Source organism: Camelus dromedarius, chromosome 18 (assembly GCF_036321535.1).
Source record: "Camelus dromedarius isolate mCamDro1 chromosome 18, mCamDro1.pat, whole genome shotgun sequence".
Taxonomy (NCBI): domain Eukaryota; kingdom Metazoa; phylum Chordata; class Mammalia; order Artiodactyla; family Camelidae; genus Camelus; species Camelus dromedarius.
The window spans coordinates 45,167,145-45,185,769 of NC_087453.1; the positions used below are offsets into that span (position 1 = coordinate 45,167,145).

The 18,625-nt window shown below is 48.8% G+C and overlaps 1 protein-coding gene across 2 annotated transcripts in view; it reads left to right on the forward strand.

Moving 5' to 3' along the window:
• Nucleotides 1–18,625, forward strand: part of CFAP61 (cilia and flagella associated protein 61) — a 258,634-nt gene that overhangs the window by 228,120 nt on the left and 11,889 nt on the right. For both annotated transcript variants that reach the window (XM_064475921.1, XM_064475922.1), the window contains exon 26: nt 17,861–17,951. In XM_064475921.1, coding sequence (XP_064331991.1) covers nt 17,861–17,951 — 91 coding nt within the window. The remainder of the gene's footprint in view (nt 1–17,860; nt 17,952–18,625) is intronic.

Here is an 18,625-nt window from a genome sequence, read left to right on the forward strand (position 1 = left end):
GGGCCGGGGTCATCTCCTCCCCGCGGGCCCTCAATGGGGCTCATCCTCGCTGTGACGACACCTGTCGCCCGCAAGGGACTTACTTTTACTTGTCCCCGTCGCTCCCTGTCAGGCAGCCCTGGGGGTAGGGCTCTGGAGGCTGGCTTCTTTGTCTTTGCATTTGGGGTATTTTTCATGGTAGGCGGTCAGCCAGTGCTTGCTTTTGTATCTTTTTATCTAAATCAGTGCTGTCCAGGGGAAGCAGAGTGTGAGACTCAGACGCCACTGTAACTTTGTGAGTAGTCACTTTATTAAAAGCATAGAAAGAAAAAGGTGAAATTAATTTTAACTATATTTTCACTGAGCTCAGTCTATCCAAACTATTGTCTTTTCGACATTTAATCAATAGCACAAATATTAATGAGATAGTTTACGTTCTTTCTTTTTTTGTAGTAAATCTTCAAAATCCGGTGTGTGCCGTGCATCTCAACACAGACAAGCCACGTTCACAGGCCTGGAGGCCACGTGTGGCTGGCGGTCCGCAGCCCCTGGGCAGGACATCTTGGGTCCTGGCAGTTGCTGCTCTGGGACTCTGTTTTCTCACCTAGAAAACAAGAAGTTCTCCAAGAACTGTCATCTAATAATCCTTCTCAGTTCTAAAAAAAAAAAAGAAAAGTATTCTGGTATTTCATGATGAATCAAAGAGAATGTCCTCTCTCGCTGAGAGAAGAGTGTCCTTCCACTGGTGACCAGAGAGACCGGCCGCCGCTCTGACTCCCCGTCTCTGTGCTCTCCGGGCTCGCCCTGTGTCTGAAACCCCCAGACGCGTGGTCCAGCCACCAAAACCCCGTGGGCTCAGGTTGGGAAACTTCACTCCGCAACCTTTTTTTTTTTTACACTAAGAGTAACATGATAAAAAGACTAAACAATTAATGGTTCCTTTTAACTTTTTATTTCAAAATAACTTCAGATTTCCAAACAGATTGCACAATTAGAGCAGAGAACAGCTCCGTGCCCCTCAGGCTCCCTGCGCCGGCGTTTCACCATGCTTGCTGCGTCGCTCTCCCTCTCTGTTCACACGCGTGTGCACGCACGTGCACACACACACACACACACACACTCTCCTCATGGATGGGAAGACGTCCCTTTTCTCCTGATGTTTGAATGTGAACCACAAGCATGATGCCCTCTTAACACACCTGTAAGCAGGTCCTGAGAATAATGACGTTCTTGCACAACCACAGCACAACTGTCAAAATTTAAAAACGACATTAATGCAGCACAGCACAGCTCTGAAACTTCAGTCATGCAAGTTCTTCTGATTTTCCCACTGGCATCCTTCTTCTGGTCCCAGGTCCACCCCAGATCCCACCCTCCATCTGGCTGTCGTGTCTCCATTGCCACCTCCCACCTGGGACGGCTCCGCAGCCCTCCTGCGTGAGCCTCCTTGTGTGAGGTGCACAGGCCAGTTATCTTATGCAACATCTACTCATCTGGGTTTTTGCGGTGCTTCCTCGTCACGGGCTGTGCCTTCTCGGCAGGAGCCGCAGGGGTGATGCTGCATCCTCTCCGCGCATCGTGTCAGGAGCCACGTGGCGCAGGTCTGTCCTTTCGCCGGTGTTGTTAGCCGCCATCATTTGCAAAGTGGGGGAATGCACGGAAATGTGCTATTTCTACCTTCATAATCAGTAGGTGACACTTTCAGACTGTAAATATCCTATTTTTCATCATCCTTTTTCCCCCCACTCATCTTTGCATTCATAAACAGTTCTTGCCTGAAACACCCGTTCCTGTGTTGTTTGCCAAAGGGCGATTTTCTCATTCCATCATTCACTCCACGTCCGTCACTTAGGTTCTGACTGCAGGGAGGAGCCGTCCAGCCTCCACTCGCTCATTTATTCACTGGTCTCATCAGCACGGACTGATGGATTCTCATGTGTGTGGATGTCTCCATCACCCTCACTATTGCTTTGAGAGGGGGAAATAAGAATTAGGAATGTGTTAGTTGAATTTTACTACCTGAGTTTTGGAAACTACAAACCTAAAAGCATAAAAATGACAAAGAAAGTGAAGGAACCATTTATAGTTGGTCATCATCTCTGTAAAAGCTTCAGTACAAAAAAAAAAAAACAGAAGAAAAGAAAAAAATCGTATTAATGAGAAAAAATTTGTTATGAAATAGAATGCTTTGAAACATGTATTAATTGCTTATTGTCAGCATCGATCAAACAGGCGGTGTGCATATTTTGTACCAGTGAAGGACATTTCAACTAAGGACCCCTTTACCAGTGAGAGAGCAGTTAATTCCGCGAGGTGACTCGCGAGGCAGCAGAGCACCTTGCTTCGTGTGGTTTGCTTGTTCCTGTGGCCTCAGTGTCACAAAAGGTAATTCCACCTGCTTCCTTTGTTCCACCGACCTCGGATTTGCAGGGCTTTACGCGTGCATATGCACACTTTTTTTTTCTTTTCCTGCAGCAAATAGGTAGGAAGTGGCCGCGGCTGTGAGTGTGGCGGAGCGGCCTAATGCTGGCCTGTGCTCTCCGCAGCCTAATTGAAGGAAAGCAGTCATGCTTTCTATGAAGAGAGACGCAGAACGAGACGAGAGGGACATGGGAAGGGGAGCGGAAGCCCTGAGAGCTTTCTTTCTCTGCAGAATTAAGCGCTAACCTGGCCTCGCGCTCTCAGTCCCGAATTCATACGGCAAGTCAGTGGCAATAGCTGGACGGCCTCCAGGGCACTAGGTTTCTCGTACAAGCTCAGTTAATGCAGCCCCTGGTAGACGCAGCCCAGCGTCGTGCGACGCGCATGGACTAAAGAGCGGCCGCGCGGAGCTCAGCCTGGTCCCCGGCTCTCAGCCCGGGCCCGGCAGGCGGCGAGGGCAGCCAGAGGTCTCGGCAAGCGATGTCATGACTTCGATGGGAACGTAAACATCAGCTTAAAATTGAAACAAGGTTCTCAGCTATCTAAAAGACAGGCTAAAAAAATAGTAATAATAAAAAATAAAATAAAATAAAAGTCAGGCTGCTTCATTATAGGTTGTGACACCAGAAACAAACATGTTGTAAATCAACTTCAATTTTTAAAAAAAAGATTCAATTTCTACAAGAAGACTGCTTTGCTCTGGCAAGTCAGATAAAACACCAGGTAGGAAGAAAATCCCGCCCAGGTTGGTGCTGGGGGGGCCCCCGTCTCACCGGTTTCCTCTCTGTCTCTGAACACACCCTCCCCTCGGCAGGGTTAGCCACGTGGACTGAACTGGCTCACTCTCCAAACAAGCGGAAAGAAGGCGCTCCGCTGAACACTTCTGATTTAACTCCCATCAGCTCAGGCCAGATAAGCCATCGAGGCCGCGGTTTACTTACCCCCACACAGCTGTCGAGTGCGTGGCGGAGCCTCATGGAGGCGTGCCGTGAAGCCTGTCTTCCCTCCTGGCCGCCAGACCTCCCTGCAGACACCCCGGCACGCAGCAGAAGCAGTCCCCGAGGAGAACGACGTTCAGAGTTTAGCCCAAGAAAGACTTTCTTTCGATTAAATGGCAAACAAAAAGTGTTTCTTTTAATAATGTATTTCGTCTCTAACTCACATCAGAAAGGATCTGAGACAGCTTTACACAAACATAGACAGCAGGACAATTGAGAACAGCGACAGTAATAATAAGAAAAACGCAAAACACACGCCCCCCCCACCCCCCCAGGCCGAGGCCAGGCCGGCAGCCAGACCTCTTTCCTGCCGTGTCTCCGCGGATTCTGATAGTAACTCTTGGAGGTAAGGGCCGTCATTAGCCCCATTTTCCAGCTATGAAGACTGAGGCTGGGAGGTTAAAGCAACCTAGCTCAAATTACATATGCTAACAAGCGGCAGAACTGGAAGAAAAAGAAAAGGCCCTCAGGACGCGAGAAGCCACGGGCAGGCCAGCAACGCCAGGCCGAGCCCAGGTGGAGAGACGGCGCCCCCCGCAGCGCGGCTCTCTCTGCAGTGAGCGCGCACACTTGGCTTTGGGTTCCCTGGAGGTCAGGGCAAGGAGGGAAACATTTATCGTGGCTGGACTTGCAACGTGCCTAAAAGAAACGTCATCCATCTTCCAAGATGAAGGGCAGTTTCTCCTGGGCTAAGTGTCAGGGATTCAGAAAAACCGATGGTCGGCAGGCAGATCTTTTTGATAGTCGTGTAGAAATGGTATTTCTGAAAACCAGGACTTGGGGGGAGCGGGGCTGGCAGCGCCGCATCCTCAGCACAGTCCGGGCACCGTCGCTGACTCAGGACACGCGTGCTCTGGGAATCGGCGTTCTTACAGACGCCGGGGGCCTGGGAGAACTTTGTGCTCGAGAGATAGCAGGGTCTCTTGGCACCTCGGCTGGGGGCCGGCGGGGGCCGGCGGGGGCCTCCCTCCCCAGGCCATTCTGGGTGGGTCCACTCAGGGGGAAACAAGCCACCCCAGCTCCCAGTGCCTCCCAGACGGCAGCCTTCATACTCCGAGCCGTTCAAGACCGTCTCCCGGCGCCTCTGCAGCCAGGGGCTCCGGCTGTCGGCGGCACGAACTGCTGGGTCCCGGGCACCCCGGGTCGTTGGCCAGGCGCCGCCCGCAGAGCCCGGGCTGCCCGGCAGGGAGAGGGAGCTTGATGACGAGCCTTCCAGAAGAGGGCTGGCTTCCACCAAAGGTCAGGGTTTTGCCCGTAGTGCCAGGGCGTGGAGGAGGCGTCTTCCCTTAGAGCAGTGAATATCCCTTACCTGGTGAGGCCGGGTCTAGACTGTGAGTACAACAAAGCCGTGGCCGACCTGCATTCGGAGAAGACCTGGTCTTCTGTTATCCAGACCTTTAGCAGGTGACAGTTACAACTGATTGTCAAATAACTGGTTGGTGTTGCTTTCAGAACCATTCATCTTAGCGTTCTAGATCTGCCTTGAAGCAACGAATTAATGCAATGGAGTCTAGCAAACTCACGCTGGGCAGGAAATGGTCACATTCGGACTTCCATTTCGGTCTTCAGGGTCTTCTGTCACAGGCTGCGTCTGCTCGTGTAATACGCCGTCTCCCTAAGCGACCCCACTGCCCCAGGAACGTGCGATTTACTTTCCCAGCAGCCCTCGGGCTAACTGGAAGTGTTTATTTGTTCCTGTTCTTGTTTTTGAAACCTGTACTGAAATGCACGAGTCCACTTTCTTTTATGGGCCGAATACAATGGCCAGAATGCAGCCCTGCAGTGTGAGCGCAAGTTGTCCCCTCCTCTCCTCTGCATCTAAGCCAGCTCAGGCCAGGTGGGGACGTGGGGGACACCGGGGCTCTCCCACAGGCCTGGAAGTGGCTGTCACGTACGGAAAAGATCTTGTGTGTGTGTCGGGGGAGGTTTCCAGAACGTTTAATGTGGGGACACGTTTGAATCTAGTGACAGATATGTTCTCATTCTGGGATCTCCAACTAGACACACTCTCCCGATTTTCATTAACTTTAAGAAAAGGTTTTTTTAAGTAGATGCTGTGGAGTCTACTGGGTATCATAGCAGACAACACCTGTTTGCTCTTTTTTCTTCAGAATCCCGATTTATAGGATGTTACATTGTACCTAAAATAATGCCAGTGACTCCCAGACTGCCCTGCAGCCAAGAAAGCCACGTGACCAACCTTTGGCCAGTAAGATATAACTCGAAGCACTGGGCGCAACTTGTAGGAATTGTCCCTAAAATAAAGGAGAAGGGCCCTCATTATCCCCTTTTCCATCCAAGAGCATGTCTCTGATGACTGGAGCTCAGCAGCCGTTTTGCTCCATGAGGCCAAGGGCCCCATGGTTAGTGCTGTGATCTGTTGTCTATGGAGCCCCCATGCCCATCCTGGACCCCCTACCTAGACTTTGTCTGAGAAAAGTACACCTGTGCCTTTCTTTCAAACACCTTTATTATGGTGTGATTCCTATACAGTAAATGACACATATTTCGAGTGTACAATTTGATGAATTTTGATAGATGTATATACCTTAAAGCCACCACCACAATCAAGACAGCTAACATTTCCATCACTCCTCAAGAGGTGCAATTTTCAAATGCCCAATTTGTCCCTTCCCACCCCCTTTCCCCTATGGTAACCAAAAGTTTGTTCTCTGTGTCTGTGAGTCTGTTTCTGTTCTGTAGATAAGTTCATTTGTGTCCTTTTTTTTAGATTCCACATATAAATGATATAATATGGCATTTTTCTTTCTCTTTCTGGCTAATTTCACTTAGAATGATGATCTCCAGGTCCATCCATGTAGCTGCAAATGGCATTATTTTATTCTCTTTAAGGCTGAATAGTATTCCATTGTGTGTGTGTGTGTGTGTGTGTGTGTGTTCTTTATCCAGTCATCTGTCAATGGACATTTGGGTTGTTTCCATATCTTGGCTATTGTAAATAGTGCTGCTGTGAACATTGGGGTGCATATGTGCTTTTGAATTACATTTTCCTCTTGATATATACCCAGGAATGGGATTGCTGGATCATATGGCAAGTCTATTTTTACTTTTTTTAAGGAACCTCCATACTGTCCTCCATAGTGGCTGCACCAATTTACATTCCCACCAGCAGTGGAGGAGGGTTCCTGTTTCTCCACAGCCTCTCCAGCATTTATCATTTGTGGACTTTTTAAAGATGGCTATTCTGACTGATGTGAGGTGATGCCTCATTGTAGTTTTGATTTGCATCTCTCTAATAATTAGCAATGCTGAGCATCTTTTCATGTGCCTGTTGGCCATCTGTATGTCCTCTTTGGAGAGATGTCTATTTAGATCTTCTGACAATTTTTTGATTGGGTTGCTTGGTTTTTTGAAATTAAGGTGTATGAGCTGTTTGTATACTTTGGAAATTAGTCCCTTGTCGGTTGCATCATTTGCAAATACTTTCCCCCATTCTGTAGGTTGTCTTTTCATTTTGTGGATGGTGTCCTTAGCTGTTCAAAAGCTTTTAAGTTTAATTAGATCCCATTTGTTTATTTTTGCTTTAATTTCCGTTACTCCAGGAGCTGGTTCAAAAATATATTGCTGTGATTTGTGTCTAAGAGAGTTCTGCCTATGTTTTCCTTTATGAGTTTTATAGTATCTGGTCTTACCTTTAGGTCTTTAACCCATTTTGAGTTTATTTTTGCATATGGTGTTAGAGAATGTTCTCATTTCAGTCTTTTACAGGTAGCTGTCCATTTTCCCAGCAACACATGTTGAAGAGACTGTCTTTTCTCCACTATGTGTTCTTGCCTCCTTTGTCATAGATTAATTGACCATAAGTGCATAGGCTTATTTCTGGACTTTCTATCTTGTTCTGTTATTCTATGTGTGTGTTTTTGTGCCAGTACCGCACTGTTTTGATTACTGTAGCTTTGTACTACAGTCTGAAGTCAGGGAGCATGATTCCCCCAGCTCCGTTCTCCTTTTTCAAGAATGTTTTGGCTATTTGAGGTCTTTTGTGTTTCCATACAAATTTTAACAATCTTTGTTCCAGCTCTGTGAAAAATGTCATTGGTAATTTGATAGGAATTGCACTGAGCCTGTGTATTGCCTTGGGCAGTATGGCCATTTTAACGATATTGATTCTTCCAGTCCAAGAAGAATTTGCTTGTGTCATCTTCAGTTTTCTCATCAGTGTCTTACAGTTTTTGGAGTGCAGGTCCTTTTCCTCCTTAGGTAGGTTTATTCCCAGGTATTTTATTAACTTTTTAGTGTGATGATAAATGGGATTGTTTCCTTAATTTCTTTTTCTGCTATTTCATTGTTAGTGTATAGAAATGCAACTGATTTCTGTATATTAATTTTGAATCCTGCAACGTTACCAAATTCATTGATGAGCTCTAGTAGTTCTTTAGGGTTCTCTGGTAGCTTCTTTAGGGTTTTCTATGTATAGTGTCATGTCGTCCATGAACAGTGACAGTTTTACTTCTTCTTTTCTGACTTAGATTCCTTTTATTTCTTTTTATTCTCTGATTGCCATGGCTAGGACTTCCAAAACTATGCTGAATAAAAGTGCCGAGAGTGGACATCCTTGTCTTGTGCCTGGTCTTAGAGGAGACGATTTCAGCTTTTCACTGTGAAGTGGGGTGCTAGCTGTGGCTTTGTCATCTATGGCCTTTATTATGTTGACATCTGTTTCCTCTGTGCCCACTTTCTGGAGAGTTTTTATCCTAAATGGATGTTGAGTTTTATTGAAAGCTTTTTCTGCATCTATTGAGATGATCATATGGTTTTTATTCTTCAATTTGTCACTGTGGTGTATCACATTGATTTGCGGAGATTGAAAAATCCTTGCACCCCTGGGATAAATCCCACTTGGTCATGGTGTGTGATCCTTTTAATGCATCGTTAAGGTCGATTTGCCAGTATTTTGTCGAGGATTTTTGCATCTATATTCATAAGTGATATTGGCCTGTAATTTTCTTTTTTTGGTGATATCTTTGATTTTGGTATCAAGTTGATGATGGCCTCATAGACGGAGTTTGGAAGTGTTCCTTCCTCTGCAGGCTTTTGGATGAGTTTCAGAAGGACAGGCATGAACTCTTCTGTGAACGGTTGGTAGGATTCGCCTGTGAAGCTATCCCATCCTGGACTTTTGTTTGCTGGGAGTATTTTAATTACTGATTCAGTTTCAGTGCCCGTAATTGGTGTGTTCATGTTTTCTTCCTGGGTGCACATATATTCCTTCCTGGTTCAGCCTTGGCAAACTGTCCCTTTCTAGGACATTGTCCATTTCTTCTAGGTTGTCCTTCTGGCTGGTGTACACTTGTTCACGGTGGCCCCTTATCATCCCTGGTATTTCTGTGGTGTCAGCTGTGACGTCTCCTTTTCATTTCTGATTTTATTAATTGGGGCCCTCTCCCCTTTTTTCTGGATGAGTCTGACTAAAGGTTGATCAGTTTTGTGTATCTTTTCAAAGAGCCAGCTTTTCGTTTCATTCATCTTTTCTACTGGTTTTGTAGTCTCTATTTCATTTATTTCTGCTCTGGTCTTTGTGATTTTTCTTCTACTAACTTTGAGTTTTGCTTGTTCTTCTTTCTCCAGCTGCTTTAGGTGTCAGCTTAGGTTGTTTATTTGCTATTTTCTTGTTTCCTGAGGTGGGCTTGTGTCACGACCACAGCTTCCCTCTTAGAACTGCTTTTGCTGCGTCCCAGAGGTTTTGGATCATTCTGTTTTCATTTTCATTTGTCTCAAAGTACTTTAGATTTCCTTTTTGATTTCTCAGTGACCCATTGGTTGTTTAGTAGCATATTGTTTAGCCTCCACGTATTTGCAGTTTCTGGAGTTTTTTCCTTGTAGTCTAACCTTGTAGTGCTGTGGCCCAAAAAGATGCTTGGTATAATTTCAGTTTCTTAAATTTACTGAGGCTTGTCTTGTGGGCCAGCATGTGGTTGATTCTGGAGAATGTTCCATGGGCACCTGAGAAGAATGTGTATTCTGTCATTTTTGGATGGAATGCTCTATAGATACCAGTTAAGTCCATCTGGTCTAATGTGTCGTTTAGGGCCTGTATTTCCCTATTGATTTTGTCTGGGTGATCTGTCCACTGATGTAAGTGGGGTGTTACGGTCCCCCACTATTTTTGTGTTATTGTCCATTTCTCCTTTTATGTCTGTTAACAGTCGCCTTATATACTGAGGTGCTCCTATGTTTACAATTGTTGCATCCTCTTCTTGGATTGATCCCTTGAGCATTATGTAGTGTCCTTCTTCGTCCCTTGTAACAGCCTTTACTTTAAAACCTATTTTGTCTGATACAAGCCTTGCTGCTCCAGCTTTCTTTTGGGTTGCTTGCATGGAATGTCTTTTTCCATCCCCTCCCTTTCAGCCTGCGTGTGTCTCTGGCTGAACCGGGTCTCTTGCAGACAGTGTGTGTGGGGGTCTTGTTTTTGTGTCCATTCAGCCAGTCCGTGTCTTTTGGTTGGAGCTTTTAATCCGTCTACATTTAAGGTAATTATTGATACATACATTCTTGTTGCCGTTTTGTTAATTGTTTGGGGCTTGTTTTGTAGGTCTTTCCCCCCCACCCTTTCTTCTTTTTGTTCTCTTTTCTTGTGGTCTGATGACTGTACAGCTACATTGGTTTGTGATTGCCATGAGGTTTTGGTGTAGAAGTCTATATATATACACGATTGTTTTAAGTTGCTAACCTCTATTTTTTTCTTTTTTTTTTTTAACATTTTTTTTTTATTGAGTCATAGTCATTTTACAATGTTGTGTCAGATTCCAGTGTAGAGCACAATTTTGCAGTTATACATGAACATACATATATTCATTGTCACATTTTTTTTTCGCTGTGAGCTACCACAAGATCTTGTATATATTTCCCTGTGCTATGCAGTATAATCTTGTTTATCTATTCTGCATATGCTTGTCAGTATCTACAAATTCTGAACTCCCAATCTGTCCCTAATTTCAAAGGCGTTTTAGATACCCTGTGTTTGTACCTCCTCCCCTCATGATTACGTTTCTTGTTTCTAGTTGTGGCCTTTTCTTTTTTTTAACCTAAAGATGTTCCTTTAACATTTGTTGTAAAGCTGGTTTGGTGGTGTTGAATTCTTTTAGCTTTTGTTTATCTGTGAAGTTTCTGATTTCTCCATCAAATCTGAACAAGAGCCTTGCTGGATAGAGTATTCTCGGTTGTAAGTTTTTCCCTTTCATCACTTTAAATATATCATGCCACTCCCTTCGGGCCTGTACAGTTTCTGCTGAAAAATCAGCTGATAACCTTATGGGAGTTCTCTTGTGTGTTATTTGTTGCTTTTCCCTTGCTGATTTTAACATTTTCTCCTTATCCTTAATTTTTGTCAATTTGATGACCATGTGCCTCCATGTGTTCCTCTTAGGTTAATCCTGTGTGGAACTCTCTGCACTTCCTGGACTTGGATGACTGTTTCCTTCCCCAGGTTAGGGAACTTTTTGGCTATTATCTCTTCAAATATTTTCTCAGATCCTTTCTCTCTCCCCTTCCGCTGGGACCCCTATAATGCAAATATTAGTGTGCTTCACGTTGTCCCAGGGTTCTCTTAAACTACCCTCATTTCTGTTCATTCTTTTTTCTGTTCTGCAGTGGTGATTTCCACTCGTCTGTCTTCTGGCTCATTGATCCATGCTTCTGCCTCATTTAGTCTATTTTTGGTTCCTTCTAATGTGTTATTCATTTCAGTGATTTTTTTCTTCAACTCTTTTTGGGTGTGATTTACATTTTCTAACTCTTTATTAAAAATTTCACCGTGTGCATCTATACTCCTCCTGAGGTCTCTGAACATCTTTGCCATCATTATTTTAAACTCTTTCTCAGATAAATTACCTATCTCCTCATCACTTGTTTCTTCTTCTGGGATTTTTATCTTGTACCTTGGCCTGGGAGATATTCCTCTGCTGCCTCATATTGTCTATCTTTATATTTATATTTTTAGATAGGTTAGTTATGTTTCTCGACCTTGGAGAGGTGGCCCTCCGTGGGAGACGTCCTGTGCGTTCCAGCAGTACATTCCTCTCTTGTCACCCAAGGGCCAGGGTCCAGCACATCCCAGTGTAGAGTCTGGTCTGTGTTTGTGGATTCCTCCTATAGGCTTTGGGATTGTTTTCTTATTTCTGGTATCAGTCCCCTGGTAGATGAGGCTGGACTAGAGGCTTATGCAGGGTTCCTGGAAGGAGCAGTTGGTGTCTGCCCTCTTCTGGGTGGAGCTTGGTCCTGGGCCTCAGGTGGGTAGGGCTGTGTCTAGAGGTGGTTGAGGGCTTGGGAAGTCTGCTGATGAGTGGGCTGAGTTCCTACCCAGTATGGCCTCAGGCTTCCCTACAGGCTGTTGGGTGGGGCTAGGTCTTGGTACTAGTGACCCAAGAAAGATGTCAGCCTCCAGGAAAGCTCATGTAGATGAACACTCCCGGAATGTCCGCCACCAGCTTTTATGTCCCCTGAGTGAGCCACAGCTGCCCTCTACCTCCCCAGGAGACCTTCTAAAACCAGCAGGCAAGTCTGGCCCAGGTTCCTGTAAAGTCACTGCCTTTGCCCATGGACCCGGCATGCACAAAATTCTGTGTGCACTTCCCAAGAGCGTGAAGTCTCTGTTTCCCCCAGTCCCATGGGGTGCCTGGAGCCAAGCTCCCCTGGCCTTCAAAACCAGATGTCCTGGGGTCTCCTCCTCCTCCCAACGCCGGAACCCCGGGCTGGGGACCCTGGCGTGGGGCTCAGAACTCTCACTCCTGTGGGAGGGCCTCTGGGACTTAATTATTCTTCAGCTTATGGGTCGTCCACCTGGGGGGTTTGGGGCCTGATTATATTGCAAGCACGGCCCTCCTACCATGCTGCTGTGGTTCCCTCTTTATGTTTCCAGTTGAGGAAGGTCTTTTTTGCTAGGTTCCAGTCTTTTTGTTTCGATGGTGGTTTACCAGTCGGTTGTGGTTTCATTATAGTCACGGGGAGAGGTGAGCTCGTGGTCCTCCTTCTCCGCCATGACCGCAGCTTCACCACAGTCCCTTCGCTGCACCGTGAAGCACCTGGCGCACAACGGCCGCGATGGATTAACAGCAAAGAACGGCCTCCTAGGTCTTCCCCTCCTGGCCACTCTGCGGCCACTGAAGTCAGCTGTCAGCTCTGGCAGACGCCGGGGACAGAGAGGCGTGCTAAGAAAGGTCCTCGTGGAGCACAAAAAAGAAGGAATGAGTATTGCTGAGAACAGAGAGCCGGGGCAAGTGGGCATCGGTTTGGAAAGGCCTCACTGGACCTGTTAGGGAGGATGGACAGATGGACCGATGGATGAAAGGAGGAAGGAAGATGGGGCATAGCGTGTGATCTTGGCACATATACCGGCATGGAGAAGGGGACGTGGGACAGGTGGCTTCAGGGGATGTGCTTGCACACCCGCCTCTGTTACCCACCCTTTCAGTCAGGCCCCCACAAGGGTCCCCCTGCCCGGCGTCACTCGAGCCAACAGAACGAGATGGCTTTGGGTTCAGAAGCCGAGGAAAGCGTTCTTTGATCAAAGTATGAGAGGTGCGAGCTTGAGGTCTGGAGCACAGGCTCTCTGGGGCGGGCGGGGACAGGACGGGGCTGTCCGAGGGATGTCACCAGCGGGGAGGGGCGGCACAACTGTGCAGCCCAGGCTTCAGCTCCCGGGCAGCGGGCCCCTCTGCTCATGGCCCGCCAACGTGGGCTGCAGGCGCAGGGGTTCTGTGCTGGGGACTCAGATCCGATGTGTTAGGTGCACGTGGGCCCCTCTAGGCAAGTGAAGCGAGGCTTAGAACAGAAGAAGAGCGGGACCTCATGCCCAGGACTCCATCCTGTTTCTCCCGGGGGCCCCAGGGGGCTGTGCCGGTGACAGCTCCACGTCACACACACCCCTTCACCAGGCCTGGGGGCACAGGCACGTGGCCCCGCAGGTGAGCGGTGCTGGCCGGGCTGGTGGGTGACCACGAGGGGCCGCGGGGGCGTCCGCTGAGCTGGTTGTTGCCACGTAACAAGGACCCAGCAGGGCCGAACCTGATCTTTTAGAGGAAGGCCGAAAATCCAATTTCCAAATGCTGTTCAGGCCAAGGCAGAGATGTCTAGAGGTCGTCCCTGGCTCCCGGGGTGTCCACTTGCAACCTTGATTGCGGACCTTGATGTCTGTCCCTCCTCTCCTTCTGGGGGTGATGCCTGCAGGAGGGGCACGCTCCCCACCCCCAGCCACGCTGCGGCCCCCAGGCCGAGGCTCCCGCTGAGCATGACCTCCCAGCACTGCCGGAGGAGAGTGGCTGTCCTCCCCGCGGCCCAAGATGCTGTCAGTGCACAAAAGGACACGTACCATGTACATCATGCTCTCGGGAAGGTTGGCGGACCCCTCAGCTGCACTCCCCACCCTCCCCCAGGAGAAAAGGCAACTCTTAGGTGAGTTTCCAGCTCGAAAATCCCTGTGCAGGTGTGAGTGGCAGCTGGGGACCCTCTTAACAGGTCCAAAAGCAAAACCTGACTGTGACCACACTAAGATAAAATGAGGATTCTTTTCACTTAAAAAGTAAATTAACAAAGAGAAAGGGGTGTGTTCCCCCCCTGCCCACGCCTGCCCTTTCCTGTCCACCGTGCAGTTCGGCATTTCCAGTGAGGCCTCAGGCTTCCGCACCTGTTCCCTGTCTGCTGCTGCCGGGCCCTGAGCTGAGACCAGGCCGTGAAGGAACAGCACCTTTATCCACCTGTCTTTCCCCTTAGACACGTCCTCTTTCTCCTGAGGCCGGCGGGTATCCGGTCCAGTTGCTTTTCTCGGCATCCTTCGTGGCCCGTGGCTAAGCTGGTGCTCAGGTCCCCGCCCAGTTTATGTGATTTTGTGGATAAAACAGGTGAGATGACCAGATAAGGGTGTGCTCTGGAGAAGCCTGATCAATTCCTTAGTGATTGGACCATATCGACCAGAAATGGTTAATTCAGTTCCACGAGTCGATATTTCCCAGGGCTTCTCAGAAAACTGTATCATTTGCAAAAGTGATAGAGAATTAAAGTCTCCGCCAGATAAACCAGGCCCGCCCTGGCCCAACGGGCAGAGACAGCCCCGTCTTCTGTTTGGGCCCCGGAGAATTTGTGTGTGCGGCTGTGTAGGAAGGAGTTTCGTGATGCGACCACCCAAATCTACACGGCCACTTGGAAACCCCATTGTCACCGTGGTGTACCTGACCGTCTTTCTTGAAGGTTGCGTGGAGACCCACTACGCAGGTGACCCTGTGGTTACTGTCAGTCTTCCCTTTTTGAATGTAAATTGGGAAAGAAGTAAATATTTTCTATTTTTTAAATCCACAATATTCATGGAAATATTAATTTCCCTAGAGCTTATCACTAAGGCCACTTACCCACAGCCCTTGGGGCCATTAATGCAGACCTGCCCCCAACCCCAACCTTGGCAAGGATCCTAGGTACCCCTCTTCTTCCTACAAAGAAGGAAAGAAACTAGAGCACAGAAGTCATTCGGTTTGGGGGAAAAAACTAGACCTAAAACTTTTCATAAAGTAAAACTTTTAACATCCTTGTATCAAAAGATGATCTTTGTTTGATGAAATAGTATCATCAGTTGCAAAATGAGTGTGGTTAAATTCAAAGCTTTTCCAGTTTTAAGGATGAAGCCTGGGGAGAGCCATAGCTCAGTGGTAGAGTGTGTGCTCAGCACATGCAAGGTCCTGGGTTCAATCCCCAGCACCTCCATTAAAAAAAAAAAAAAAAAGAACGAAGGCTGCCATGTTTCTAGGATGATTTCGAGGAGGCCCAGAGGGGTCCGTGCCAGTCCCCACGCCCTCCCACCCTCGCTAAACGGGGTTGCTGCAGCTGGCGCAGAAGCCCTCCACAGAGCAGGGAGAAGCAGCCCCTCCGCCCCCCGGCAGGTGTCCTCACCTGCTCCTCCAGTCCCCCAAGGACCAGCCTGTGCTGGACGCTGCGGAGACCCAGAGCCCAGAGTGCGTCACAGCTCAGGACGTGCCCTGCGAGGTCAGAAGCGCCCCACGCCGTGAAGCAGGTGGAAGCACCCAGGTCAGGAGCTCCCTGGACTCGAGCTTGGATGGATGGCACCGGGGCAGGTGCAGACGTGGGAAAGGGTCCTCTGCGCTGCCCATCAGGCAGGAAGGCCAGGGTGGAAGATGCTTGGAGGTGAGCGTCTTAGACCCTCCACAGGGAGGAGGCGGAGAGGGAGCAGCAGGTGGTCTGGGCACAGCTCTGGAGCTGGGAGAAGCCGGAGCTTAGGCAGGCACCCCAAGGGGGTACCCCGACTCTGCCACCTCCGGTCTGCCTCCCCCTCCCAGAGCTCCTGCTCCCAACCCCAGCGGAGGAGGACGCCTGGAAGCCCCTCAGCTCACAGCCTTTTGGAGAGACGACTGTGGCTCTGCAGAACAGCAGTTCCCGTGTGGCTGCGTTGGTGTGTGCACGGAAGGCTCTGCCAGGTGGCAGTCCCACGAAGGTGAAGACCGATGTGCAGAAGCTCCCGTCCCAACAGGAAGGAGCCCGCATACTCCTCAGTGACGCACCAGCGGCCCCCCTGGGCGCTAGCGTTTCACCACCCCTTTGGAAGTGGCTTCTAGGGCCACCGCTGACGCTGCTGGAAAACCGAGAAGCAGCCTTCAGGAGTCAGCCCTTTGGTTTGGTCCCAAGGGCACAGCTGCCACAGACGAGTCCTGGGTCACTGGCCAAGGACAGCTCACCGCAGAGACAGTCACCTTCTGGACAAGAATCCCCAAAATGCGTGACCACGGGAGACCGGTGCGGGGCTGAAATGAATGACATTTCGGGGCTCCTGAGTCACTGGTCTGCAAGCCGCTCGACGTGCCGTGCAGTCGTCGAATTTCCAGGAGCCGTCGCTGCTGGACGCCGTGTGGCCGCGAGTTCCAAAGCCAGCAGAGGGACCATGCAGAAACGTCCTGCTTCCTCGTGGACACCCTCAGGTCCCGTGCAGGCGGCCTTAGCAGGTGTACGTTCAGAGGATAGGGGTGACTGTTAGTGGCAGTAACAGCTGGATGAATATGTGACCTGAACAACAAAATAGGTAGTTAAGCATGAAATCAGGTCGCATTCTGCTCAAGCGAACAGGTGCTCGGTACTAAGTGTGCGGCTGACGGTGCAGCTGCCGGGCACCGCCCGCCCTTGTCTTGTTGTTTTTGTTGAAGTAGAGCTGACTTACAGTGCTGTGTTAGTCTCAGGTGTGCAGCAAAGTGATACAGTCACACATACATTCTTTTTCATATTCTTTTCCCTTATAGGTTATTACAGGATATTGAATATCGCTCCCTGTGCTCTACAGTAGGACCTTGTTGTTTATCTGTGTTATATCGAGTAGTTTGTATCCGCCAGTCCCAGACTCCTACTTTATCCCTGCCCCCTGCCCCTTTGGTAACCGTATGTTTGTTTTCTGTGTCTGTGAGTCTGTTTCTGGTTTCTGAATGAGTTCATTTGTGTCACTCTTTCAGACTCCACATCAAAGTGGTACATGGTGTTTGTCTTCCTCTGTCTGACTTCACTGAGGTTGGGGATCGCAGGTTCATCTATCGCCCTGACCTGCTAGTGCCTCGGTGTCCCTGGGACACTTCACCTCCCCCCCTCCCCAGGGAAGAACTTAAGTCTCGGAGAACAGAAGGTGCTCATCTGCACGTGGGCACCGGTGTGTCTTCCCCCGCACACCCACGACACCCACTAACAGTCACAGGAATGACAAACGCACCTCCAGGGGAGCGTGGAGCCCACGTGGTCTCACCCTGAAGAAGGGAAGGTTCCCGTCTGAGACTCTCAGCATTTAAAAAAGTAGGAGTTAAAATACTGGTCAGTGTTCTTGGTTCTTCCAAGAATGCATCAAATATTCAGCAGTCGCCTGTAACCAGAGGTGGCCATACTGTCCTCCTTGTAAGGCAGCATTGATTCAAACAGTTTTCAGGGAAAAGTTAGCCAGTAGGGCCACCAAAAGAGCCACTTTCCTGAGAGAGATTCAATTAAGCGTCCGTGCAGTTGCATGAGGAGCAGGCTGCGACACCGAGGTGGCCTGTTTTCTGGTCATGATGGATCCAGAAACCTTAATGAGGAACAACATTTGTGTTACTGTCTACCCAAATTTAATTTGTTTATGCAGCGGTTCAGTTAATCCTGCAATCTGGTTTTCGCAGACGAGGGCAGATAATGGAGACACCGTTCTTTACAAGTCTTCAGGCTTTTAAATTCTGATAAAATCAGGATTCTTCACTGGGCCTTGCCTCAGCTCTGAATTAAACCACTTTAAATGTAATTATGGAAACTGGCCTGACATCAGGGACATCCATTTGCAAAATTGATTGGCCAGGCGGTTCCACGAGGCATTTTATGAGCAAACGATGGCAAAGGGGCCAGAACCGTCATTTATAAAGGCAAAAAAGCAGGTAAATACTTTATTAGTGGTAACGAGAAGGCTTCCAGGGAACTGAATCTTGTTCTTTCCTCACCAGCTACTTCACGGAGCCGTGGTGCATGGCCCTCTTTCACGATCGTTTTATTGATCTCAGGAAGGAGTTGCGCCAAATCTTATCCTCCAAGGAGGTAAGACTGATTAACGGATGTGCGGCTCCGTCCTCGCAAATCGCCAGCAGTTAGAGCTGTTGTCATTTAGACTCTTCCCTACTTCCCCACTTCATGGGTTTGCTTTGAAAACCAACTGTGTGCTTCATACAAACACACTACAGCATAGGTGCACGTAGACAGTGATGTGTCAAGGCAAGGGGACTGTTTCGTCTTTGATGGGGGGGCACGATTCTTTTCCCCTTTCCCCAGCGACAGCACTGTGAGCGGCAGCGAGCCCGCTGGCCGAGGGCAGGCTGTGGATCGCGTCCCCGTGCCCTCGGGAACCAAGGCTGCGCGCCTGCCGCTCCCGTCCTGTCCCTGTTTGCCAGCCACTCACTAAACGTGTGCGCGTGTTGTTTTAAAGACATCAGAGGATGTCAACAGATGTCCGAACACACTCCTTTTATAACCAAAACTTCTTAGAGTGAAACACAACTAACCAGGAACTAGGCCGCATACCCCGCAGGCTCCGCGCTCAGCAAGAAGCTGGACTGCGGTGTAGATCGTAACGTGATTGTGAAACTTACCTTTTTCAACACGAGAGTCCTTGCCCCCCGAGCTGTGCAGAAAGGTCACACCCAGGCTCAGAAAGTAGTCAGACGTCCACTCCTGACTCTTCCTCAGCTCACTCAGGCCAGGGCTCAGCTTCCACC